The following is a 25,065-nucleotide window of genomic DNA, read 5'->3' on the forward strand; positions in this document are numbered from 1 at the left end:
CTTCCTGTCACCCTGGGTTTGCAGTAAGCTGACTTTTCCCCCTGGGAATCCCCAGAGCAGGCCTTGCCTGTGTGGGTGGCACCATTCAGCAGCTTTAGCTCAACAAGATCCACTGTGGTCACTTAGACTCCCACCTACAGCCCAAATTCATTCACTAGAAAAGCCAGACTCATACTGAGGCTTGCCTCCTAGTGAGGGAGGGGTAGGAGCATGTTAAGCCCCCAGAGCTCTCTAAGGTGACACTTAAGCAGGCTGCAAGGCCTGGGAGTAGGGAAAGAGGCTGTGACTGGCAAGGGAACAATTTCTGTTCACTGTTCACCTAGGCAGCTCTGGGTTTGACAGGCTTGGAAATAGAGGCTCTATTCAGTGGCAGGAAAAACTGAAAGAACAATTTGTTTCCCCTGAGGGCCTTTAGGGGGCTTTGACAGAGACAGCTGGGGCTTGGAGCTGGTTTGACCTGAGTTCCTAAAGGACCCAGATTCTTCCAATTCCTGATCTCCCACTAGCAGCCCAGAGATGTTTCATGGCCCAGGGCTCCAGTGAGGACACGCTGGAAGTGGCAGATGCTTCCTATGGAGGCTGCCAATCCCATCGGGGCTCCTAATTTGAACCTACCTTCCCTCCAAAGGAGGGGCCCTGTCTGTGGTGTCTGCTCCATCAGCCCTGCTCTCCGTGGTTTCCTGTGCTTTGGGGATGAAAGCAGAGGCCCTCTGGAGCCCTCTGGGGGCTGGCAATGTGCTTCCTGCACCCAGCACCAGCCCGCCCTGGGGAGGGGCCAGCCCGCCCTGCATGATAAGGCGACAGAGCTGCTCTTTGAAGGAAGCTCTGAAGATAGAGCAGAGGCAAGAAGCCTTCCTGTGTACAGCCCAAGGCCAGGGGTGGCCAGCCCTCTACAGCCACCTGCAGCCCCAGCTCCTTGCAGCTCAGGTAAGCCTGAGTGAGACTCAGGACAGTTCTGTCTCCTACCCTCCTGCAGCCTCTGCCCAGCCTGCCTCTTTCCCATGCGGCAGCCACGCTTTTGCTGGCCAGGGTGTTGGGGTCTGAGCTGGAGGCAGGAACTGGACTTATTTCACCCTGCTAGGGTGGGTATGCAGGGAACTGGGGTCAGGAGGGCAGCCCTGGGGTGTGGCCCAGCTCTGGCATCTAGCAGGGTACTCTTTACACTAGACATCAGTCTTCCTACCTGTACGATGGGAGGGAGCTGAACAGCATGGGGTAAGAGGGGCCGTTCAACTCACGCACCCCAACAGTGAAAGGGCCTCAGATTGGCCAGGATCACCACAGCACCTTGCTTATCTGCCAGGGCCTGTAAGTTTGCTTCTTGTCTGCCACCTGCCCAGGTTATCATGTGGCTCCTTCAGGTTGAAGGATTTCCTGCAGCCCACCAGGCCACAGTGCCTGCTCACCTCACCTCCTTCCCCCACTCTCGGCAGAAGCGGCCGCAGCCATGGCGGGGATGAAGACAGCCTCTGGAGACTACATTGATTCATCCTGGGAGCTGCGGGTGTTCGTGGGCGAGGAGGACCCTGAGGCCCAGTCAGTCATCCTCCGGGTCACGGGGGAGTCACACATCGGAGGGGTGCTCCTGAAGATCGTGGAGGAGATCAGTGAGTCCCCTAGGCCCCCACCTGCCTCACTCTGTACACAGGCGCTACAACGGGAGTCCCTTGGCACTTCCGGACTATGGCTGTTGTGTAGCTAGCGATAACTGTGTCATAGTGACTCAGGCACCAGCTTAATCGTTTGGTTCCAAAAAAGACATTTCCTCAGCTCTTCCCCTGCCTCCTACCATTCTGCCTCCCTTCCTCCCACTCCGGCAGTTCTGCCAAATCCCCAAGAAGCAGACAGTCCACAGCTCTCCATTCATCCACTTCTTGGGCAGAAGGGGAGACTTTGGCAGGTCCAAGGCCAAGGTCACACACCTGAGGCCAGAGGGGAAGCTATGAGGGGATCCTGGGGTGTGTTCCCATACTTCCTCCTGGGCAAAGCTCTCAGACTGGTGACAGGCCTGGATGGGAAGGCCCTGCCCCCACCGGAAGTTATAGCAGAGCAGCACCAGTATCAGTCCTGGTGGAGACACAGGGCCAGTGACATAGGGGCTTCTCATCATTCTTTCCTGCCTTGGATGGGGGCTACTTCTTCCTGAGGGGACAGCAGGCACACCCTGATAGCCAGTACCGGAAGACAGACCCCAAGAGTCCAGGCAGGAACCTGGGTCTTAGGCCACAGCGGGTGGAGCAGAGACAGGGAAGGGAATGGTGTCTTCTTAGACCTAGTCAACCTACCATGTGCAGCCTGGGTGGCAGGGGATCAGTGTGACTGCGCAGGCCCAGCCCAAGGACAGCCTGGTCATAGGGCTGAGGCCCAAAGGGGAGCTTCCAGAGGCAGGGCACAAAGAGGCTGTGAAAGCAGAAGTGGGGGGCAGAGGGTCCCTTGGGAGACTGGGTGTCAGATGGTGTCTGAGGCAGGCATAGGCCAAGCTAGGGCCCAGGGGTTTGAGGACCTGGCCAACCCCTGGGCTCAGCACATGGACACTGCAAGAGACCTAAATACAATCAGCTAGACCATACTGCTGCACCACTCTTGGACATCTCAGAGCAGGCCCTACAGCTTGTGGTCCCTGCAGTGGAGACACTGTCTCCACCTCTCCCACTCCCAGTCATTCCTAAGTACATCAAATGTCAGTTGAAGCCGGGCACCAGTGGTTCACATCCGTAATCCTAGATACTTAGGAGGTGGAGATCAGGAGGATCATGGTGCCGAGCCAGCCTGGGCAAATAGTTCTGTGAGACCCTATCTCGAAAAACTCTTCGCAAAACTAGGGCTGGTGGAGTGGCTCAGTGTAGGGCCTGAGTTCAAGCCCAGTACCACAAAAAAAAAAGTCAATTGATGCTTGGCTAAGCCAGTCCCTTCTCTTTGGTAGATGACCATGCTGAGGTGGACCTTGAGCAGAGCCCTTTAGTGGCTGGTAGGGGAGGACTAAAGCAGGGAGATCTAAGTTGTCCTGGTGAGCAGTGACAAGGCCACCATGGGTCAGTCAGGACAGGTGGAAAGGAGTTAGATTTTGGAGATGGGGTTGATATTGACTCAAGGTGCTTGGACCTCTTGGAGAAACCTTGTCACCTAACCCATGGAGGGTTGGGTGGCATGGAGGAACTGGGGAGGAGAGGGTCCCTCTTCCAGGGTTAGTTTAGGCAGAGCACTTTGAAGGCTGGGACTGAATGGTTGCAGTTCTGGGTACATGACCAGACACAGAGAAGTGGGAATGAAGGAAGCTATCCACATCCCTTAAATGGTGGCAGGTGGATTTCTTTCTGGCCTGGGGCTCAGAGCAGAGTCTGGAGCTGAGGTCCATGTCATGGGGCTCCTAGCAGAAGATGACAACTGAAGCTGTAGAATAGGAGAGCCCCCCGGAAGACAGCATGGCCGAGGAAGGAAGGTGAGGTCCCAGACTGAATCCAGGGAAAGGACAGCTAAGAGGCTTGTCAGGAGAGCAGGCCAAAGAAGACAAAAAAAGGGCAAAGGCTGCCAGACATAGCGGTGGTACATTTCTGTAATCCCAGCACTCAGGAGAGTGAGGCAAGAGTATAAAGAGCTTGAAGCTAACCTAGGCTACATAGCACGACCCTGTCTCAAAATTTGGGGACTTTTTTTTTTTTTTTTTTCAATACTGAGGCTTGACCTTAGGGCCTTCACCTTAAGCAACTCCACCAGCCCTAGCTTTGTGAAGGGTTTTTCAAGATAGGGTCTCACGAACTATTTGCCTGGGCTGGCTTTGAACTGCGATCCTCCTGATCTCTGCCACCTGAGTAGCTACGATCATAGGCATAAGCCACAGGCACCCGGCCTGTCTCAAATTTTAAATTTAAAAGAAAACGGGGCTTAAGTGGTAGAGTGGCTGTCTAGCAAGTGTGAGGCCCTGAGTTCAAACCCCAGTACAGGCAAAAAAAAAAAAAAAGCAAAGGGCCAAGGGAAGAAGGGGAAGTGGTGGCACAGAGCAAGTGCTGCAGGACAGTTGGGTCTGGGTCTGAGCCCTGGAGAACCAGTTAGAAAAGCTTCTGGATTTGGCAGCACTGAGCACCGGGGACATTAGGGAGGTGAAGGAGGTGGGTTGGGGAGAGGTGTGAATAGGAGAGAGGTCAAGGAGTCAGACATCTCACAAGGAGTACCCAGGAGAATCCAAGAAACAGGGCCTTTGCACCCCAAGTGACTTTTCGCTCCCCTTTGTGTCTGAGCTCACTCCACCAGTTCAGACTTCTGTGGGTGAGGATGGAACAGACAGGAGGCCCTGTGTCATCCATTGCTGTGTCCCTAGTTTTTCTGGCTAGATGACGAGTGACATATTTATATTTCCAACTGAACACACAGTCATGCACAGGCATAAGTAAGTCACAAACATTCTGCATTTTCCATGTGGCAGGCATTGATTGGTAGCCATGAGTCAGTGGGATTATTACATTTTACAAATAAGAAAACTAAGGCCCAGAGAGGTGAAGTAACTTGCCCAAGGTCACACAGCTAGAAACCAGTAAATGTGTAAAGAGTCTGTTGCTCCATGTCGGGCAAATCTCAGGCAACAGATTCTGAGGATACTCAGACATAAGTCCTAGGAGTTCAAGAGAGAAATTAGCTCAGGTGTTACTGGAGCACACACAAGTTGCCATATGGAAGAGCCCTAATAAGCTAGGGGGCACGAGATGGAGCTACCAAGATTGTGGCACCCAGATTCTGGATTGGGGGACTCCCCTGAGAGAGTAATATAAGGTCTGAGCCTAGCAGGGGTCAGTTAGTGGAATCATTCTGCTACCTCAGGCTCCTGGACTGTGCTCTGTTGAGCAGAATGAGCAGGCTGGCTGACGTGCACCCCTGTGGTCCCCTCCCCCAGATCGCAAGCAGGACTGGTCCGACCATGCCATTTGGTGGGAGCAGAAAAGACAGTGGCTGCTACAGACACACTGGACACTGGACAAATATGGGATTCTGGCCGATGCCCGCCTCTTCTTTGGGCCACAGCACCGGCCAGTCATCCTGCGGCTGCCCAACCGCCGTGCACTGCGCCTCCGTGCCAGCTTCTCCAAGCCCCTCTTCCAGACTGTGGCCGCCATCTGTCGCCTGCTCAGTGAGTAGCCGACCTGGCCCTGATCCACCAGCCCTCCTTTCCCAGACCCAGCCACTGTCACCTGTCCTTGCTGTCATGTTCCCCATCCTTCGCACAGGTCTGTGACCTGCCCCAAGGTACCCAGGGATGAGGCGGGGAGGTCACTCCCAGGGCAGGACCTTGGTGGCACTGAGGCCCGGCTGCCCTCAGGCATCCGGCACCCTGAGGAGCTGTCCCTGCTGCGGGCTCCTGAGAAAAAGGAGAAAAAGAAGAAGGAGAAGGAGCCAGAGGAAGAGGTCTATGACTTGACCAAGGTCATCCTTGCTGGCGGTGAGCAAGGCCCAGCTGGGTTGGGCTGGGGCTGGGACAAGGCCAGGCCTGGGGACAGACGTGGCTGACCCCATGTGCCTGCAGGCGTGGCGCCCACTTTGTTCCGGGGGATGCCAGCTCACTTCTCAGACAGTGTCCAGACCGAGGCCTGCTACTACATGCTGAGCCGGCCACAGCCACCGCCTGACCCGCAGCTGCTCCAGCGCCTGCCCCGGCCAGGTTCCCTAGCTGACAAGACGCAGCTCCATGGCAGGTGTGTTATGGGGCCACCCTGCTGGGGCCTGGCTCTCCCCACAACCCACCTCTGGCTCTAGGCCTTTCGTCTGTGTGCGCAGCCCCTCCTGTGACACCCTGTCCTGACTCTGCCTCTGTGACTGCAGGTGGCTGGACTCATCGCACTGCCTCATGCAGCAGGGCATCATGGCAGGAGACACACTCTGGCTGCGATTTAAGTACTACACCTTCTTCGACTTGGACCCCAAGGTGGGCCAGGGGCTCTGATACAGGGGGACCTAGGGTCTGGGCTCTGGGGTGTTAGTGTCTTGTAGGGCTCAGTTCATCTGTCCATGTGTCTGTCCCTACTGCAGGGTTGACTCCACAAATGTGGTGTACTATGTCGGGACAATGGTAAGGCAGATGGAGGACTAAAAGATCTCAGTGTCTGAGGCTGAGGGGCTGGGGTTCCCGGGGGAGAAGGGGTCAGGCACACTGGAGGGGACAGTCCCTGGACCTGAGGGGCATGTGCCCCTTCCATCCTCCTCCCATCCGTTGTCTCTGCTGGTGATGATTGCTCTGTATGTCTCTCTCCACCACTGCCCAGGACCCCACAGGCCTCTCTTTCTACCTGTGACCCCAGTTCTCTGCCCCTCATTACAAAGCATCTAAATGACCATCTGCAGAACACTTGCTGTTTTCAACTTTCTGTAGGTGCCCCTCAATTGCCTCCTGCTGCTTAACCAAACCTGTCCCAGTGTCTTCCATTGCTGTCCACATAAAGAAGTGCACCTGCTGCTGAGGTAGCCATGGTCTCCATACTATCTGTCCCGTGGTCCCTTCCTACCCACTACTTGCTTGGCTAACTTGTGACATGGACACAGCTGACCACCTTCCCTCTGGAATTATCTTCTGCTCATAGCTTCCATGCACTAACTCAGGTATCCACCTGTCTTGCAGGTTCCTTGACTCTTGCTTCTCTCTCCATGGTCCCTCATGCTGGTGAGCTCAGGTTCCACCCTGGGAGGCCTCTTCTCTTTCTCTCTCTCTTTCTCCTAGTAATCTCAAGTCTCATGGATTGAAACATTGTCCCATCCTCTTTACATCTCCCAAAAATGTACACCTCAAGCCCAAATATCTCTCCCTAAGCTCTAGCCCCAGAGGCCTCACAGGCACTTCCACCCAGCCTGCCCAGGGTCCCCTCCTGCATTCCAGGTGTCCATTGCAAAAGCCAGGCACTGGTGGCTCACGCCTGTAATCCTAGCTACTCAAGAGACAGAGATCAAGAAGATCTTGTTTCGAAGTCAGCCCCAGACAAATAGTTCATGATAGCCTATCTCGAGAACACCCATTACAAAAAAAAAAGACTGGTGGAGTGGCTCAAGGTGAAGGCCCTGAGTTCAAACCCCAGTACCACACACACACACACAAAAAAAACCCCTTGTCCTGCTTCCAGGACTCCGTAGCTGACCAGCCCTGCCTGCCCAGGCTCTGGGCACTTCTCTGTCCAGCCACTCCATCCTTTCCACACTAGATTCCTCTCTGCTCCTCCCACAGGTTTCATGGTTCCCTTTCTTGTCTTTCTCTGACTTCTTTTTTAATTGAATTGAATGTAAGTATTTATTTACTTTATTTGTGCGTATTTATGTGGTACATTGTGGAAGTTCAACTCCTGTACTCAATGTGTAATAATCAAATCAGGTAACAAGCATTTCTATCTCCTCAACCACGAGTCGTCTCCATGTGTTAGGAACTTCATTCTCCTCTAGCCATTTTGAAATACATCATAGATCGTTTTAACTGATAGCTACCTCCTTCGCTCTCACTGCGCTTTGGTTCTCTCTTCCTTTTGGCTGGAGTACTTACCTTTAATTTATCGGAACCAGGGTCTTGCTATGTTGTCCAGGCTGATCTTGAACTCCTGCCACAGCCTGCTGAGTGCTAGGACTATAGGTGCCCAGCTTGGGGGGAGTATTTTTTATTATTTTGCTTTATCCCCTGTATATTAGCTGATTAGTTGTTTGTATTCTTTGTTTGGTTGGTTGTTTTGATGGGACTGGGGACTGAACTCAGGGCTTCGCTCTTGCAAAGCAGACACTCTACTGCTTAAGCCACAACTCCAGTCCATTTTGCTCTGATTGTTTTGGAGATGAGGTTCTTGTGAACTACTTACCCAGGCTGGCCTCAAACTGCAATCCTCCAATCTCAGTCTCCAAAGGAGCTAGGATTACAGGCATGAGCCCCTGGCCCCCGGCTCCGTATTCCTAGTGGGTGCTGTAGGAGCTACGGTGCACGTGCAGTGCTACATCACATAGTGTCCTGTGTTGGGCTGAAGGAGTGACTCAAGTGGTGAAGCGCCTGCCTAGCAAGTGTGAGACTCTGAGGTCAAACCCCAGTGTTGCCAAAAAAAAAAAAAAAAAAAAAATAGTGTCCCTTTACTTCCTGTCCATTTTCAGAATCTTCAAGGATACTCTGTGTCCCTTCCCAGCCTCTGTGCCCCTGGTTTACAGGCTTTGCTTCTACGCCTATCAAACCCCACCATACATTGTCATCATTGTTGCTGTGACTATGGTGACAGCATTAGTGAGAAATAATTCATGTGCCATGCAGCTCACTCAGTGTGTACAATTCAGTAGTTTTTGGAATGCTCCCAGAATTCCAAGCCACTACCACAAAACTTTAGAATGTTTTCATCACCCCCAAAAGAAGGCCCATACCCAGTAGCAGTCACTCTACTTTACCTCCTGTCTTAGTCAGTTTTCTGTGGCTGTAACACAATACCTGAGACGAGGTGATTTACGAAGTCTACTGGCCTCTCAAGTCTACAGGCTGAGAAGTTTAGGAGCAGGGCACCACTCCCGGTAAGGGCTTTCTTGCCACATCCCAACATGATGGAGGGCGTCAAATGGTGAGACAGAAGGCGCCAGCTAGCTCATTTCACTTCCTGTTCTTATAAAGCCACTGATATCATCATGGGGACCCCACCCTCATGACCTCATCTAATCTTAGTCACCTCCACATGCATTAACATATGAAGCTGGGGACTAGGTTTTCATACTTGATCTTAACCAAAAGGCCAAGGAGTGACCATAAAATTTCAGGGCCACATTCAAACTCCCCAACCTTGTCTGCTGTGAGCAGCCATTAATCTCTTTCTGTCTCTGATTTGCTTATTCTGAACATTCCGTTTATACAGAATCATACAGTAAGCAGCTTTTGTTTGTTTGTTTGAGACAGGGTCCCTCTCACTTATGTTTCCCAGACTGGCCTCAAACTCCCAATCCTCCTGCCTAACCCTTCCAAGTTCTGGGATTACAGGTGTTTACCACCATGCCTGGTTAATAAGTGGCATTTTGTAATGTCTACTTTTACTTGGCAGTATTTTCAAGTTCATTCATATTGTAGAATTCGTAAAAGTGCTTCATGTCTTTTTTTTTTAAATAATATTCTATTATGTAGATTTGCCACATCTCATTTATCTACTTGTCAGGTTTTCCCCCTATGTTTTGGCTATTTTGAATAATGCTGTGACAAATGTTTACATATGGATATTCGTGTGCACATATTTCATTTCTCTTGGAAATATAACCAGGAGCAGATTTGTTGGGTTATCACTGTTCTTACTTTTCCTATAGTCCTTCCATTTTATTTTCTGTACTAAGGTTTGAACTTGAGGCCTTGTACATTCTAGGCGAGTGTTGTCCCACTTGAGTCATACCCACAGCCCTGTTTTGCTTTTGTTTTTATAGAGCACTTGTCTAGCATGTGTGAGGCTCTGGGTTCAATCAATCCTTAGGAGAAAGAAAGAAAGGATAGCCAGGTGCTGATGGCTTACGCCTGTAATCCTAGCAACTCGAGAGGCAGAGATCAGGAGGATTGAGGTTCAAAGCCAGCCTGGGCAAATAGTTCATGAGACCCTATCTCAAAAAATCCCATCACAAAAACAGGGCTGGTGGAGTAGCTCAAGGTTCAGGCCCCAGTACTGCAAAAAAATAAATAAATAAAAAGGAAGAAAGAAAGAATCATGGTGAATAATGGCTTGCTTTTAACCTCAATTAGGCAGGATCAGAGCATCCTCTAAACAAATTCACCTACAACTGTGGTGACTTCCTTCCAGGTACACTGTCTGATGCACATGCACTGTGAGGTTTCTCTCCTCTGGCCGTCAGGAATGTGAACTATTCCCACCCTTAAGTGGGCTCTGGCACCTGGTCCATTGCTCCTGTCTAGTGGTTCTATCCGGCCTCGGGTAGATCCTGTGTCCACATGCACCGACTGAACTCAGGGCTCAGCTGAACTCAGGAAGAGCCCTTTGCTGACCTCAGGCCCACGACTCTGCCTTGCATGTGCTAGCTACCGTGGACTCTCCAAATTTGTAGCAATGCCCTGTCCCTCTTATCCTTAGCTCACATCTCTCACTTCTAGGAGCTGTTGAGTTTATTGATTTTAACTCTGGAGCTTTGTATTCTAGTATTTAGTTGTGTGTGTATGTGTGCTGCATGTTGAACCCAGGGCCCAACACATGCTAAGCAAGCACTCTACCACTAAGACACAGCTCCGACCCCTAGTGTTTACTTCTATCTGACATGCTGATATTTTTATTTCTTGCTTTTATTTATTTATTTATTGTTGCAATATTGGGGTTTGAACTCAGAGCCTCACACTTGCTAGGCAGGCTCTCTACCTCTTGAGCCACTCTGTTAGTCTTTATTTCTTGCTTTTCTTTTTCTTTTTCTTGTTCTATTTTTTGTGTGCTGCTGCTTCTTCTCATTCTTACCCTCCCTCCCCCATCTTCTTCTTCTGTTTCTTTTCTATTTTTTTTGAGACAGGGTCTCACTATGCTGCCCAGGCTTGCCTTGAACTCTTGGACTTAGGTGATCCTCCTGCCTCAGCATCCTTGGTAGCTGAGACTATAGGTGTATGCTACTGTGCCTGGCTTCCTATTTCATGATTTTTCAGTTCACACATTATCTATTGACTGTGTAGGAAAGATGAAAACTTAGCTGTCTGACACCCTCCCCCCTCCCACACAGCACACACATTTTGTGTATCTTTCTAATCTAGTAGTGTTTTCAGTCTTTGGATAAAACAATGTGATTCTGGTGGTCAGGCGCTGGTGGCTCACGCCTGTAATCCCAGCTACTCAGGAGGCAGAGATAGGGAGGATCACTGTTTGAAGCCAGCCCGGACAAATAGTTCATGAGACCCTATCTTGAAAAACCTTTCAAAACAATAGGGCTGGTGGAGTGACTCAAGATGAAGGCCCTGAGTTCAAGCCCCAGTACTGCAAAACAAAGAAAACCAAAAACAATGTGACTCTGGCTGCAAATAGTACTGCGTATAGCATGTACTTAGTGAACCCCAAATAGTTATGCTTGTGTTTCCTTTCATGGACAAATTTCTTTGGAGGAGATATATGTACTGAACTCAGGGCCTTTTATGTGTTTAGCACACGCTACACCCCCTGCCCAAACTGCTATATTTTTATTAACTTATTTTTTCTATTAATTTTCTATCTGTCCACAATGATAAAAGAGACTGTTACATGCTTTTCTCTATGTGGCTGTGACTTGCCATCGGGGCTATTTTTCTTTTCTTTTCTTTCTTTTTTTTTTGGTGGGATTGGGGTTTGAACTCAGGGCTTTGCACTTCCAAAGCAGGCGCTCTAACATTTGAGCCACTCCGACATTCTGTTTTGCTCTGGTTATTTCGGAGATGAGGTCTCTCAAACTATTTGCCCAAGCTGGCCTCAAACCTCAATCTTCCTGATCTCAGCTGTGTAGAGTAGGAGTGAGTCACCAGTACCTGGCTTTTTTCTTTTCTTTCTTATTTTGCTGGTACTGGGGTTTGGGCCTGGTGCTTGCTCAGTAGGCACTCTACCACTTGAACCATACCCAGCATCCTGGGTGTCCTCACAGGGATCTGAGGCTATGCTCCTTCACCCAGCCCCTCCTCCACTGTGTGCATCCACACAGTGGATGCTTTCAGAGCAGGGAGTCACATCCCGTTTCAGTCAGGGTTCTTTCCTCTGAACGGTGGCTGGCAGCACGACTCAGACCCACAGCGTAATGTTCATCCTGGGACTTCGCTATTTTCCTGGGAATGCCAACATTGGGCTGCTTTTTTCTGCGTGATAGTGGAGTTTGAGCTCAGGGCCCATGCTTGCTAAGCAGGGGTTCTACCACTCGAGCCACACCTCCAGTCCTACATTGGACTTCTTGTTTCCTGGGCTTCTGTTCCTCTTTCTTGATGACGCCCTCAATTCAATAGTTTCCTCTAAAGGGGAGATGAAATCCTGTAGTTCTACCCCACAGTCTGGCTAGGTATAGGATCCTAAAATGAAGACAGTTTCCTGCAAAAAAAAATATATATATATTTTTTTGGCTATACTGGGGTTTGAACTCAGGGCCTACAATTTGAGCCACTCCACCAATCCTGTATTGTGATGGGTTTTTTTGAGATAGGGTCTTGCCAACTATTTGCCCAGGCTGGCTTTGAACCACGATCCTCCTGATCTCTACCCTGCAAAATTTTGAGGCCATTTTCCTTTATTTATTTATTTATTATTATTTTGTGTGTGTGTGTGTGGGGGGTACCAGGGTTAGAACTCAAGACTTTTCACTTACTATCCCTTTTACTCTGATTATTTATTTGTTTGTTTTTATTTTTGAAGCAGGGTTTTGTTACATAGCTCAGGCTGGCCTCAGACTCTCCTTCTGCCTCCTGGGTGCTGGGATTACAGACATGTGCCATCATGCCGAGTTTTTTTCCATTGAGATAGGGTCTCTCAAACTTTTTTCGCTTAGACTGGCCTGGAATGACAATCCTCCTGGTCTTAGTCTCTTAAGTAGTTAGGATTTCGGGTGTAAGCCACTAGCACCCAGCTATTTTGTTTTCCTTAATTCCAGTGTCAACTTTGAGGATCTGGCATTATTTTTGTTCAATTTTTAGTTTCTCTGGTTTTTTGGGGAGATTGTTGTTGTTTTAGATTTTGATTTTTTGACAGTGTCTCCCTTATAGCCCAGCCTGACCTCAAACTCACAGTCCTCCTGCCTCAGTCTCCTGAGTCATTTCTATTTTCAAATGTGACCCTTTTGGCCATAGAGGAGAGTATATACGAGAAGCTTTTAGAATCATCTCCTTCTCCCCTGGTGTTCCAAAAAAATGTCTGTTGATTTGGTTTGGTTTTTGGCAGTATTGGGGTTTGAACTCAGGACTTCATGTTTGCTAGGCAGGCACACTACCACTTGAGCCACTCTACTCCACCCATGATGTACCTTTTTAAGACATACTTTGGTATGATTTATATATAGCAAAATGCAGGCGTGTAACTAATGCATCGAGCCATAGAACTCTGGGCCCCTCAAAACTGCCCTCATGTTTCTTGTAAGCAAGGCCTCATGGAGGGTGAGCGATAACTTTCCCTCTGTGTGAAATGTACATGCGTGGTTCCCACGGTCTGTACTCTCCTGTGTGGCTTCCTCACTCGCATTCTGTTCATATGATTCATCTGTGCTGTGCATTGTGAAGGTGTCTCATTGGTGTGTAACATTTCATTATGTTGATAAACCCCTATTAACCTATCCATTCTATTGTCCATGGATGTTGCATGAGCGGGTTGGTTCTGGGGTGCCCTCTCCACATACAGATACCAAAATCTGAAATTGAAGTCCTGCACTTTTGCAGTTCTGGGGTTTGAACTCATGGCCTTGCACTCACTAGGTGACACCCCAGCCCTGAAATCTTGCACTTCTGCAGAGATTGTTATTCTCATCCTTTATATGAAATAGCAGCCAGGCGTGGTGATGCATGTCTGTAATTCCAGCTGCTCTGGAAGTTGAGGCAGGAGGATGGCAACTTAGCAAGACCCTGTTAAGGGATGGAGATGTGGCTCAGTGGTAGAGCCTGGCCTAGCCTGTGTGAGGCCCTGGGCTCAGCGCCCCATACTGCAAAGAAAGAGATGTAGTATTAGCATATTGCCTATATGATCTTCCCCTACACTATTTTTTTTTAGAAAGGGGGATCAAACTATTTTATTAATGGTCTTGTAGTGGGGGAGGGGTTGAGGAAGCACTGAGAAGGACGAGACCCTATGTCCTCAGCTTGGTCCCACCCCCCCTGTGCTTTAAGCCACGTCTGGATTGCCTGTAACACCCAGTCCAAGATACCATCTCTGGCAATAGTTGTTGCAGTGGATTACTTCAGAAGAAAAAAGGTGTGTACCCAGGTGCCAGTGGCTCACACATGTAATCCTAGCTACTCCAGAGGCAGAGATCAGGAGGATCATGGTTCAAAGCCAGTCTGGGCACATAAGTTCTCTAGACCCTATCTCAAAAATACCTAATACAAAAATGGTTGGTGGAGTGTCGCAAGGTGTAACGGTGAATACAATTTTTTTTTTTGTTTTGTTTTGTTTTGGTGAGACTGGGGTTTGAACTCAGGGCTTCCTGCTTGCAAAGCAGACGCTCTACTGCTTGAGCCACACCTCCAGTACATTTTGCTCTGGTTATTTTTGGAGATGGGGGTCTCTTGAACTATTTCCCCAAGCTGGCCTTGAACTGTGATCCTCCCAACCTCAGCCTCCTAAGTAGCTAAGATTACAGGCATGAGCCCCACTAGCGCCCAGCTCAGACACAATTCTTTTAAAAAATATTTTCAATACTTGATTGGTTGAATGCTCAGATGCAGCTCCACAGATACGAGGGTTGGCTGTGTGTTTGGAGGACCATACGTACACAATTCTGTGGGGCATAAACCCTGAGGAGGAATCTCTGGGGCATAGGGCAGGCAGTGGCTTTGCTATGCAGGTACTAGGAAACAGCTTTCCAAGCTGGTTGTGCCAATTTCCACTCCCATCAACAGCCTGTCAGTTTACACTGTCACATAACCCCATCAACACTCAGTAATGCCAGTCTTCTCCATGGTAGCCATTTGGATAGGTGTGGAGTGGCATTGCATAGTTTTGTTTGTTTGTTTAAGAGAGGGTCTCACTATGTAGTCCAGGCTGGCCTCAAACTCAAGATCCTTCTCCCTCAGCCTACCAAGTGCTGGGATTGCAGTCACGAACTACCACACCTAGCTGTTTAAACAGCTTCATTGAGATATAACTCACATAAAAGTCACCCGTTGTAAGCATTCAGTTTATTTTTGGGAATTGTGCACAGTGTGCACCCCTCACCACATCAGGTTTTAGAACATTTTTGTTGCTCCAAAAAGTTCACTTGTGCTCATTTGCAGTCATTCATCCTCCTGCACCCAGCTCCAGACACCAGTGGTGGTAAGCTTTCTGGGTGATTGTGATTTACATTTCCCTGATGACTAATAAAACTGAGCCTTTTTTAATTGCCCATTAGTCATTTGCATATCCTCTTTTGAGAAGTTTCTGTTCACATTTTTTGATGATTTTTATATTGAGTTGTTTATTTTACTTATTGACTTGTAGGCATTCTTTATATATCCTGGACATAAGCATTTGTCAGATAAACATACACTCTGTGTTTTGCCTTTTTACTTACTTGGGTTTTTAAATTTTATTTATTTATTTACTTTTGTTGATACTGGGGTTTGAACTCAGGGCTTCCTGCTTACTAGGCAGGTGCTCTATCACTTGAGCTACTCTGCCAGCCGTTTTTGTTTTTTGTTTTTTTTTTTTTTTTGCAGTACTGGGGCTTGAACTCAGGGTCTGCACCTTGAGCCACTCCACCAGCCCTTTTTTGTGATGGGTTTTTTTGAGATAGGGTCTCATGAACTATTTGCACAGGGCTGCCTTTGAACTGCAATCCTCCTGATCTCTGCCTCCTGAGTAGCTAGGATTACAGGCGTGAGCCACCACTGCCCAGCTGCTATTAGTTGTGGGTAGGCCTTAAAGGTGTACTTCTGTGGGTGACTGGGAGCCCTTTTGGCCTTTGTCCTCCTAATTCCTTCTCTCTGGACTCCTGTTCCTTCACTTTTTCCTTTAGTGACCCATCATCACTCTCCTGGGCTCTGCTTAGCAAGTCACCTCCTCAAGGAAGTCTTCCCTGATTGTATCCCTATGGTCTATCCTGTTTTATCACCATCATTGAATGAACAGGAAGCTGCTGCAGGGAAGCTTTTATTGCACCCCAGGGTCACTTGACATAGGGACTGACTTCCTTGCTCTCCCAGCCCTCAACAGCAGGCTGACACAGAGAAATGATGCATGGCAGAGGGAGCAGAGGGTTACAGAGAAACCCACTGCCTTCCTGGGCTGCAGAGGACTGGCAGCCTGGTGGGGTGGGGCCAGGGTCTGCTGTCCGCATTGGGCCACAGCTATGGGTGTTCAGGACAGTTGGCATTTGATCAGCCTGACTCCCCACCCCCACTGCTCCAGACAGACCCGGTGCGGCTGACCCAGCTGTATGAGCAGGCACGCTGGGACCTGCTGTTGGAGGAGATTGACTGCACTGAGGAGGAGATGATGGTGTTTGCAGCCCTGCAGGTACCTGGGGGCCCTTGGGTGCTGGTGGGTGCTGGAGGGTCCCAGGCAGGGAGGGCCTGAGTTGAGGGTAGGGATTGTTGGGGAGGGGGTGTCTCCAGGAAAGCCCAGGCTGGGCTGCTGGACTCAATCTCCCTGGCCACATGTCCCTAGTATCACATCAACAAGCTGTCCCAGAGTGGAGAGATGGGCGAACCAGCCAGTGCAGACCCGGGGCTGGATGACCTGGATGTAGCCCTGAACAACCTGGAGGTGAAGCTGGAGGGTTCGGCGCCCACAGATGTGCTGGTGAGGAGGCACTCAGGTTCACAGCTGAGGCCGGGGCCAAGGATAAGGGGACTGGGTCCTTTCTGACTCCTCTCCTTCCACAGGACAGCCTTACCACCATCCCAGAACTCAAGGACCATCTCCGAATCTTCCGGTAAGTTTGAGACCCTTGTGGAGGGAGGGATTGAGAAAGACAAATGTTCCCAAACCTCCTTTTCACTCCCAGGCCCCGGAAGCTGACTCTGAAGGGCTATCGCCAGTACTGGGTGGTGTTCAAAGAAACCACGTTGTCCTACTATAAGAGCCAGGATGAGGCCCCAGGGGACCCCGTTCAACAGCTCAACCTCAAGGGTGAGTTGGCAAGGCAGGGCACACCTGTGGGCTGGGCAACTAAATGCTCTCACCCAGCCTGGTTCCTCCTGGGGACCAGAGAGGACGTGCTCTGTCCTGAGGTGGCCGTGGGGGCTGGCTTTTCCATGGGGGCCTCTCAGGCAGGCCTCCCTCTCTGAGACCTCTCAGCCCCCCTTTCTTCTCCCTGCAGGCTGTGAGGTGGTCCCCGATGTCAATGTCTCCGGCCAAAAGTTCTGCATCAAACTCTTAGTACCCTCCCCTGAGGGCATGAGTGAGATCTACCTGCGGTGCCAGGATGTAAGTGAGGCTAGAGGAGGACCAGGGACAGAAACCACCTGGGGGCTGGGGCCAGGGCTTGGCTGGTCCCTCACCACCCTCCCTGTCCTCCACCCCAGGAGCAGCAGTATGCCCACTGGATGGCTGGCTGCCGGCTGGCCTCCAAGGGCCGCACTATGGCGGACAGTAGCTATGCCAGTGAGGTGCAGGCCATACTGGCCTTCCTCAGTCTGCAGCGGGCAGGCGGCGGGGGTTCTGGCAACCACCCCCAGGGACCTGATGCCTCTGCTGAGGGCCTCAACCCCTATGGACTCGTTGCCCCCCGCTTCCAGAGGAAATTCAAGGCCAAACAGGTACCAGAGGATATGCTGGTGGGAATGCCCACAGCAATTGTCAAGCCAGCCTTGACCCCTGGATCTCGCGTACTCTTCCTTGGGAAAGCCACATACTTACTTCCTCCTTCTCCTGCTGTGTCCCTGAGAGCACCATAGGAGTGGTCACAGTCCTGGTGCCCATGTCCACATCAGGGCTGTCTCAGCCCACATATGCTGAGGGGTGGGAGGTACACCATGATGACCTCACAATGGGTACTGCCCCTTTCTGGGGCTCGCATCTTGTCTGACAAGACAGGGAGACAAGTACCCAATGGGGGTACTTTGGGGGAGGGGAGTCCCTACCAGCTTGTCACCAGTTTGGCCTTGCAGCTGACCCCACGGATCCTGGAAGCCCATCAGAACGTGGCCCAGCTATCACTGACTGAGGCCCAGCTGCGCTTCATCCAGGCCTGGCAGTCCTTGCCCGACTTTGGCATCTCCTATGTCATGGTCAGGTATGATCCCAGCCCCACCCCACCCTGCCAAGCCTGTTCTCTGCCCTCACCTGCTACCTGCTGCTTTGTGCTCACATCCCCAGAGTGGGTCCCAGGCAGATGTCCCAAAGTCTCCCCTTTCCTGTTCTCTTGGTGGGCAGACAGACCTTGCTTGGGGCACCCCCCATTCTGTACCCCCATAGCAAATACGAGAAAGAGACAAGTGCTCAGGCCAGGAAAGCAAGTGACTCAGTGCCTGTCCCAGCTCTGCCATGGACATGTCCCTCTCTGGGCCTCAGTCAGCTGTGCTGCAGACCAGGGCTGATGACGTGGGATGCTGCTACAGGGAGCAGCCCTCTTGCCTATTCATTTCCCAAGCCTGCAAAGATGAGGTGGGCAATGGGTGATGACCATGACGACCACACACACCCCACACAAAATTACTTCTTAAAGACACAGGCTACTTGTCTAACCCTGCTAAGTGCTATTATAATGATTTTGGGTTTTTTTTTTTTTTTTTTTTGGCAGTATTGGGGTTTGAACCAAGGGCCTCTGGCTTGCTAGCCCTTTTGTTTATATTTCGTTTTTGAGACAGGGTCTCCCTACGTTTTCACCCGGCTGGCCTTCAACTTTCAATCCTCCTGCCTCTACCTCCTAAGTAGCTGGGATTATATACATGCACCATCACAGCCACTCTGATAATGATTCTTTTAATAACCCCATTCTCCAGATGAGGAGCTTGAGGCCCAGAGAACCTAAATGACTCACTCAGTATTACCCAGCTGGGGAGATGCAGGGCTGGGATGTGAGCACTGCCCTGTCTCCCTCCTTTGCACTGGCTCTGGAGCGCTATGCACGCTTTTTGAAGTGGGCTCTGCCATGCAGCATGGAGCCGTTGCTCACACTCTCTCCCCTGGGGGTCAGGTTCAAGGGCAGCAGGAAAGACGAGATCCTGGGCATTGCCAACAACCGACTGATCCGAATTGACTTGGCTGTGGGTGACGTGGTCAAGACTTGGCGCTTCAGCAACATGCGCCAGTGGAATGTCAACTGGGACATCCGGCAGGTGGGCCAGAGAGAGGGTAGGAGTGGGACAGGTGGCCAGGCCATACCCCACCAGGGCAGGATAGGACGGCTCCCTTATTCCACCTGCCCACTGGCCCTCTGACTGCCCATCTGCAGGTGGCCATCGAGTTTGACGAGCACATCAACGTGGCCTTCAGCTGCGTGTCTGCCAGCTGCCGGATCGTGCACGAGTACATCGGGGGCTATATTTTCCTGTCAACTCGGGAGCGGGCCCGCGGGGAGGAGCTGGACGAGGACCTCTTCCTGCAGCTCACAGGGGGCCATGAGGCTTTCTAAGGGCAGCCTGACTATCTCTGCTCTGCTCGCCACCTGCCACAACCACTCCTAACCCCAGACCCACTGGGCTTCACTACCCCACCCCTCTTCAGGCATGTGTCCAGTTGGGCAGACCAGAGCCCTGGCTGACCACTCTCCAGCCCCTAGTCTAGGGAGGGTGGGCCTTGAGCTGGTACAGGGCTCCGTTCCTTAGTCTGAGTGGCTAAAGCACTGATCTTCCTACCTATAGTTCCCTGAGCAAAGGGAGACCAGGGGCAACTAAAGAATGAGAAATCCTGGTTTCAAACTGGAGGTTTTTTGTGTGACTGTTTTGAATTATTTTTTTTTCTTTTATTCTTTTGGTGGTACTGGGGATTGAACTCAAGGCCTCACGCTTGTTAGGCAAGTACTCTACTTGTGCCACACCCCAGCCTTAAATTTCGTTTGTATAAATAAATATTTTATTGTTGGACCATCCTTCTTCCTCTGGAGCTGTGCTTGGGGCCACTCTGACACTCTGTCTCTTTATCACCAGCCAAGGAGAGGGGTTTTCCTGAGATAGAGACAAGAGTTACTTAGAGAAAGGGAGAGATCTAAGTCAGCCTGGGGTTGAGGTTGGGGGCTGAAGAAGAGGCTGAGGACAGAAGAGCACAGGCTTCAGGCACAAAGGCTGGGGTGGTGGTTCTCACGGGTAGGGCGCAGCTGCAGGGCCTCCTTGAAGTACTTGGGAAGCAGGAAGCCATCAGAATTCCCTGGAGTAAGGATCACCCCGTTGGCAGAGCAGAAGAAGGGGATTCCATCTGCTGACAGAGCTAGTGCTGTAACTCATGTCCCCAGTGCGCCACAAAGGCCTAGGGTAGTGCCTGCTGTACCCACGCTCACCTGCCAGGGCCAGGGGGCCATTGATGAAGACGGCCAGTTCACAGTTTGGACGCATGCCTGCAGAGACAACTGGTGCTGGGGCCTGGGGCTGCAGTCAGCAAACCTGGGCAGAATGGGGCCTAGGGATGGGGTGGAGGAAGGGTGCTGACCCACGTAACGCAGAGGGTGGCTCACACAAGGGGGACTGCGACCCCTGGAGGGGATCTGGGTGGACGGGGTGGGTAAGGAGGGACACTGACCACTGGTCACACCAGGGTCCCCAAGCAGTCCTGGGGCCAAGTGGATATGCGTCCTTCCTTGGCAAGACAAGCCATTGAGCAGGATGGATGGCCAGTGCTTCCAGAATGTACCATGGACTAGGATTGGGGGCAGGGCCTGTGGTGTCTCCAAGGGCATCAGCTCCAACTCAGGTACCTGGGATTGGTGGTTGAATGAACGGCAGTGACTCCTTCATGGTCCAGGTTCCAGCTAGCTCTCCCACCTGTCCCCTTGGCACCTACCTGTAGAGAGTGACCCTGATTGGCCCGGATGAGAGGGCCAGTGCTGGGATCTCCTTGCTTCAGGGCAAACCGTTGCTTCCCATTGGTCTCCACCACCCGCTGCACATCCTCAGCTGAGAAGCTGTGGAACTGGGGTAGCTGCAGGAGGTGGCCCAGGGGCACGAAGCCATCTGCAGGCAAACAGATGCTCAGGAGTGACCTTGCTAGAACCAGGGTCTCAGTTAACAGGAAGCCACAGGTGGCTGGAACAAAGGCTGTGTGACTTTTAGAAAGTCTCCCTTCTCTGGGCCTCAGTTTCCTCAGGATTCCTGAGGAGGATCTGCCTTAGGGAGGGTCACATGGATAAAGTGCTTAGGACCTGGTCTAAAATAAACATCAGTTGCCTCAAAATCCCCTACCCCCAGTGCCCAAGGAATGAGTGTGTACTGGGGCCACTTAGCTGGAAGAGAAATTACCAAGCCTGGCCCAGAAAGGGGCTCCTCTCCCAGAGGACATGATACGGAGCTCCAGCCCCCATCCTCCCAGAACCCACTGTGCCTTCCTCATTGCAGTGGTGAGTCACGGCAGAGGGGGAACAGACAGGCTCATATTGCTCTCCCAGCTTCTAAGACCCTCACTTACCAGCTCCCATGGGAAGACCCAGCTTCAAGGCCCCATGGCGCAGGGCATACGACAGAGCCTTGGAAAGTTGCACGTCTCTGTCCTGAAAAAAACCCAGCGGTAGCCTGATAGCCTAGGACTCTATGATGACCCTGTCCTGCTACCCTCCCTAAACCCCCAATGATCTGCTGCAGCAGGAGATCAGAGGGATAGGAGTCCTCCTGTGGTCTCAGGGACCAATTTGATCCATCAGTGCCCCGCCCCCACGCCACCAGGAAGCCAGGGCTCAGTCCCCTCCCGGTCCTGCCACCATGGGGGTGAGGACGGAGGGGGCGCACCTGCTCCCGAGGTCTGTGAGCTCTTCTCCCCATAGGACCTGCTGTTCTCTGTCTCCTTCCTCCAGAGGAGCTCATGGCCAAGACCTTTGTGGAGCAGTGACAGTGGAGATTGTTTTAAGGGCCTTCCCGTGTCCCCGCCCTGCTCATAAAGTCACAAAGGCTCAGGAACTGAGAAGCAGATACAAAGCTCATTAAATTCGCTTCCCACCCTAAACCCCTGGTGCAGATAGGTAAACTAAGACCCAGCTGGTGAAACTTGCCCAAGGTCACACTAGCAGCCACGAGGCCCAGGAGAACCGAGCCCCGCGCTCCAGGCTGGTGGCTGTGTTGGCAAGGCGGCCTGGAGAAGGCGTGCAGGCTGACACTGGGGAAGGACCCGCCCCGGCCAGGACCTCGGATATACCAACCCTGGGCGCCCCCCGCCTCCCGAGAGCCCGGACCGGCCAATGAAAAGCCGCGGAAGAAAGGGGCGGGCACTTCCGCTTTAGGAAAAGAGGCGGAGCCTATGGTCCCAGCTGGCTGGTGAGTTCCGAGTGCCTGCTGACGTTGGAGCTTCCGGACCCTGGGAAGCGGTCCTGGCGTGTTCCGGGTTGGAGGCTGGATTCCCGGGTTTGGTGGACATGAGCATTTTGGGGACCGAGGGCCTCTGGGTGGTAGGGATGCCCAGGAGTCCCAGGGATTTCTGGCAGTAGGAGTCTCGGACTCCGAGCTGGGCTTGAGGGCCCTTGCTCGGATGATAGGCCACTAACCGCCCAAGGAGTGGTCAGGAAGTAGTCAGGAGTGGTCAGAAGAGCTGAATTTCAGGAAGTGTGTAGCAGAGGAGGTCAGCAGCCTGGCTCGGGGATGGCTGTATGTTTCCTAGGGTGACAGCCTGGCTGTGTCCTCTCCCAGAACTGCTCTGTCCAGACCATGGACCCTGAAGTGTCCCTGATGTTGCTGTGCCCTCCTGGGGGACTGCCCCAGGAACAAGTAGGGGTGGATTTGAGCCCAGCCCACGACCGTCGCCCACTGCCAGGAGGGGACAAGACCATCACCGCCATCTGGGAGACTCGGCTACAGGCCCAACCCTGGCTCTTTGATGCTCCCAAGTTCCGCCTGCACTCAGCTACGCTAGCACCCATTGACTCGCCTAGGCCACAGCTGCTCCTGCACCTGGGTCTTACTTCCTACAGAGAATTCCTGGGCACCAATTGGGCCAACTCAGCCTCCTGGCTGCGAGAGCAGGGAGCCACGGACTGGGGTGACAAGCAAGCCTACCTGGCCGACCCATTGGGGGTGGGCGCTGCTCTAGTCACAGCTGATGACTTCCTGGTCCTTCTGCGCCGCTCTTGGCAGGTGGCTGAAGCCCCTGGGCTGGTGGATGTGCCTGGTGGGCACCCTGAGCCTCAGGTGAGATGCCAGGCTGGGTACAAAGGCACAAAGTCCCAGGCAGCTCAGGGGAGCTGGAGCTCTAAGCCCTCCCAGCTCTGGAGGGCTCATCCCTTAAAAGAAAATTGGCCTGGTATTAGAAAGTCTGCTCTGGGTAGCCCTATAGCCCCCTTGCTGCAGTACCCTCTGGGAGGGCTGTCCCAGGAGCAGGAATAGGCCAAGCTGATTGCAGCCTGTGACTGTCACCTCTACTAGGTGGAGGATAAAGGCACTCTGCCATCTAGAAGACCTGGCTACAGGCCCAACTTAAAATAAATCTGCAGGAAGCTAGGGAACATGGTGGTGGTGGGGTGCAATGGAACAGGGTGTCTTACCCCACCCAGTCACCTCTGGTTGTCTATCTGGAAAAGGAGGGCTGGGTTAGGGGGAAGACAGGGTGAGAGAAGGTGAAGGGCAGAGGCTGAACCTCACTTCTCACAGGCCCTGTGCCCTGGCAACAGCCCCCAGCACAAGGACCTCCCCGGGGAACTAGTGGCGCGTGAGCTCTTCTCCAGCGTCTTGCAGGAGATCTGTGATGAGGTGAGTGAGGGGTGGCTGGGACAGCATGGTGGGCCTGAAAGGAGAAAGTAGAACTCAGGGTTTCCACGTTTTCAAAGCAGGTGCAGGTACTCTACTACTTGAGCCATACCTCCAGTCCATTTTGCTATGGTTCCTTTAGGAGATGGGGTCTCACAAACTATTTGCCAGAGCTGGTCTTGAACTGAGATCCTCCATCCAATCTCAGCCTCTTAAATTGCTAGGATTATAGGCGTGAGCCACTGGCACCCAGCCAGGTTCTTCCTCTTTACAGTGGAAACAATGATAGATGTCTTCTTACCTACTCCAAATTTGTTGAAAGAGGAGTACATCAGTCTGTTACTGAATCAGCTTCCCTTAGGTAAAGGAACTTCTCAGGACTATTTGTTCAATCTTTTGCTTTCCATTTTCACATTTATAAAATAAATATCCCAAGATCTTACATTCTGGGATACCAGGCACTTGACTACTAAGACTACAAAACACAAATGTGCCAGGCGCTGGTGGCTCACACCTGTAATCCTAGCTACTCCAGAGGCACAGATCAGGAGGATTGCAGTTCAAAGCCAGCCCCAGGCAAATTGTTCATGAGACCCTATCTCTAAAAAACCTTTCACAACAAAATGCTGGTGGAGTGGTCAAGGTGTAGGCCCTGAGTTCAAACCCCAGTACCGCAAACAAACAAACAAAAAAACTGCAAAATGCTGTATAAGGGTAAGGGTAATAGGATGTTCTTCCATTGAGCGGGGTAGATGTGGGAAGTGGACACTGACAGATGGGATCCCCTGCCCCAGGTGAACCTGCCGCTGCCCACCCTGAGCCAGCCCCTGCTATTGGGCATCGCCCGCAATGAGACCAGTGCTGGCAGGGCCAGTGCTGAGTTCTACATCCGGTGAGTGGGCTCTGGGATACAGGATCCTAGGTTCTCTGGGGGAGAGGAAGGAGGATGGGTGGAGTTAAGGCAGCTGGGTCCCACAGGGGTCCTGCAGGGGCCAGGCACCCACCAAGCCACCTTCATGTCCTTGTCCAGGTGCAGTCTGACTTCTGAAGAGGTAAGGAACTACTACCTGAGTGGGGGACCTGAGGCCCATGAGTCTACAGGAATCTTGTTTGTGGAGACACAGGTGCGAGGGAGCAAACTGCAGCTTGCTTGGACTCCAGGGTTGGGCCTGCAAGGAAATCTGGGGATGCTCGTGTGGTGGTGGGGGGGGGAGATGGCTGGGAGTGGAGGTGGGGGAGGGCAGAGAATATCCAGGTCTCAGAGTTTGGAGGCACAGCCTTGCCCTCTTCCCCAGGGACCTATTCAGCCCCCTTACCAATGTCTCCCTTGGAATTGAGCAGTGCAGGGGGTTCTGAGACTCAGAAGTTCAGAGCAAAGCCCCAGTAGGAACAGGGATGGAGGCTTGGGTCTCACTGTCTTCCCACAGAAGGTACAGAGATTGCAGGAGACCGAGATGTGGACGGAGCTCTGCCCCTCGGCCAAAGGTGCCATCCTGCTCTACAACCATGTCCAGGGAAATCCTATCTGAGTCGCCCTAGGACCCCAGCTCTATTACCACAACTCGGAAGACAATAAAGGACTTCTTTCTTGGATTCCATTGTCATCTGCTGTTTCCATTAGAGGGGCCGCTGGGGTACCCTGGGTGGGTGAAAGAGACAGG

The 25,065-nt window shown here is 51.9% G+C and overlaps 3 protein-coding genes across 7 annotated transcripts; 2 read left to right on the forward strand and 1 right to left on the reverse strand.

Moving 5' to 3' along the window:
* Positions 1-771: 771 nt before the first annotated feature.
* Positions 772-19,617, forward strand: Fermt3 (FERM domain containing kindlin 3). Its single transcript, XM_020159052.2, has 15 exons — positions 772-927; positions 1,434-1,607; positions 4,886-5,119; positions 5,309-5,428; positions 5,513-5,681; positions 5,809-5,911; positions 15,993-16,100; positions 16,251-16,385; positions 16,469-16,518; positions 16,591-16,715; positions 16,906-17,012; positions 17,111-17,344; positions 17,696-17,820; positions 18,724-18,865; positions 18,982-19,617. The coding sequence occupies exons 2-15, from the start codon at positions 1,448-1,450 to the stop codon at positions 19,159-19,161; spliced, it is 1,992 nt and encodes a 663-aa protein (XP_020014641.1). The 5' UTR covers positions 772-927; positions 1,434-1,447; the 3' UTR covers positions 19,162-19,617.
* On the reverse strand, positions 19,558-22,856 carry Trpt1 (tRNA phosphotransferase 1). Of its 5 annotated transcripts, none has more exons than XR_002212082.2 (8): positions 21,721-21,998; positions 21,461-21,544; positions 21,144-21,225; positions 20,523-20,692; positions 20,262-20,436; positions 20,023-20,141; positions 19,830-19,940; positions 19,558-19,693 (listed from the first exon to the last, which is right to left on the reverse strand). XR_002212082.2 is itself a non-coding variant. In XM_074048339.1 (8 exons), the coding sequence occupies exons 2-8, from the start codon at positions 21,533-21,535 to the stop codon at positions 19,602-19,604; spliced, it is 765 nt and encodes a 254-aa protein (XP_073904440.1). In that variant the 5' UTR covers positions 21,536-21,544; positions 22,718-22,856; the 3' UTR covers positions 19,558-19,601. The 5 variants fall into 5 exon arrangements, 3 of the variants coding, with proteins under 3 accessions (XP_073904440.1, XP_020014644.1, XP_073904433.1); XR_012438991.1 differs by having other exon boundaries at positions 19,830-19,943; XM_074048339.1 differs by lacking the exon at positions 21,721-21,998 and adding an exon at positions 22,718-22,856 and having other exon boundaries at positions 19,830-19,943; positions 20,023-20,079.
* Nudt22 (nudix hydrolase 22) lies at positions 22,370-24,997 on the forward strand. The gene is made up of 5 exons (XM_020159048.2): positions 22,370-22,849; positions 23,309-23,407; positions 24,199-24,296; positions 24,435-24,528; positions 24,832-24,997. Exons 1-5 carry the CDS (start codon positions 22,370-22,372, stop codon positions 24,931-24,933), a joined length of 873 nt encoding a protein of 290 aa, XP_020014637.1. The 3' UTR covers positions 24,934-24,997.
* Positions 24,998-25,065: the final 68 nt, after the last annotated feature.

Source organism: Castor canadensis, chromosome 1 (genome assembly GCF_047511655.1).
Source record: "Castor canadensis chromosome 1, mCasCan1.hap1v2, whole genome shotgun sequence".
NCBI lineage: Eukaryota > Metazoa > Chordata > Mammalia > Rodentia > Castoridae > Castor > Castor canadensis.

What these genes read in the sequence shown, in the direction of transcription:
- Fermt3 (XM_020159052.2), top strand. Translation starts at nt 1,448, where the DNA reads ATGGCGGGGATGAAGACAGCCTCTGGAGACTACATTGATTCATCCTGG. An exon ending in TCTTCGACTTGGACCCCAAG is followed by an intron (nt 5,912 to 15,992) that starts GTGGGCCAGGGG and finishes CCACTGCTCCAG; the next exon opens with ACAGACCCGGTGCGGCTGAC. An exon ending in GGAAATTCAAGGCCAAACAG is followed by an intron (nt 17,345 to 17,695) that starts GTACCAGAGGAT and finishes TTGGCCTTGCAG; the next exon opens with CTGACCCCACGGATCCTGGA.
- Trpt1 (XM_074048339.1), bottom strand. Translation starts at nt 21,535, where the DNA reads ATGAGCTCCTCTGGAGGAAGGAGACAGAGAACAGCAGGTCCTATGGGG. An exon ending in GGACCCTGGTGTGACCAGTG is followed by an intron (nt 20,080 to 20,261) that starts GTCAGTGTCCCT and finishes TTGTCTCTGCAG; the next exon opens with GCATGCGTCCAAACTGTGAA. An exon ending in TGGCCCCCTGGCCCTGGCAG is followed by an intron (nt 19,944 to 20,022) that starts GTGAGCGTGGGT and finishes TAGCTCTGTCAG; the next exon opens with CAGATGGAATCCCCTTCTTC.
- Nudt22 (XM_020159048.2), top strand. Translation starts at nt 22,370, where the DNA reads ATGGACCCTGAAGTGTCCCTGATGTTGCTGTGCCCTCCTGGGGGACTG. An exon ending in GTGGGCACCCTGAGCCTCAG is followed by an intron (nt 22,850 to 23,308) that starts GTGAGATGCCAG and finishes CACTTCTCACAG; the next exon opens with GCCCTGTGCCCTGGCAACAG. An exon ending in TCTTGTTTGTGGAGACACAG is followed by an intron (nt 24,529 to 24,831) that starts GTGCGAGGGAGC and finishes GTCTTCCCACAG; the next exon opens with AAGGTACAGAGATTGCAGGA.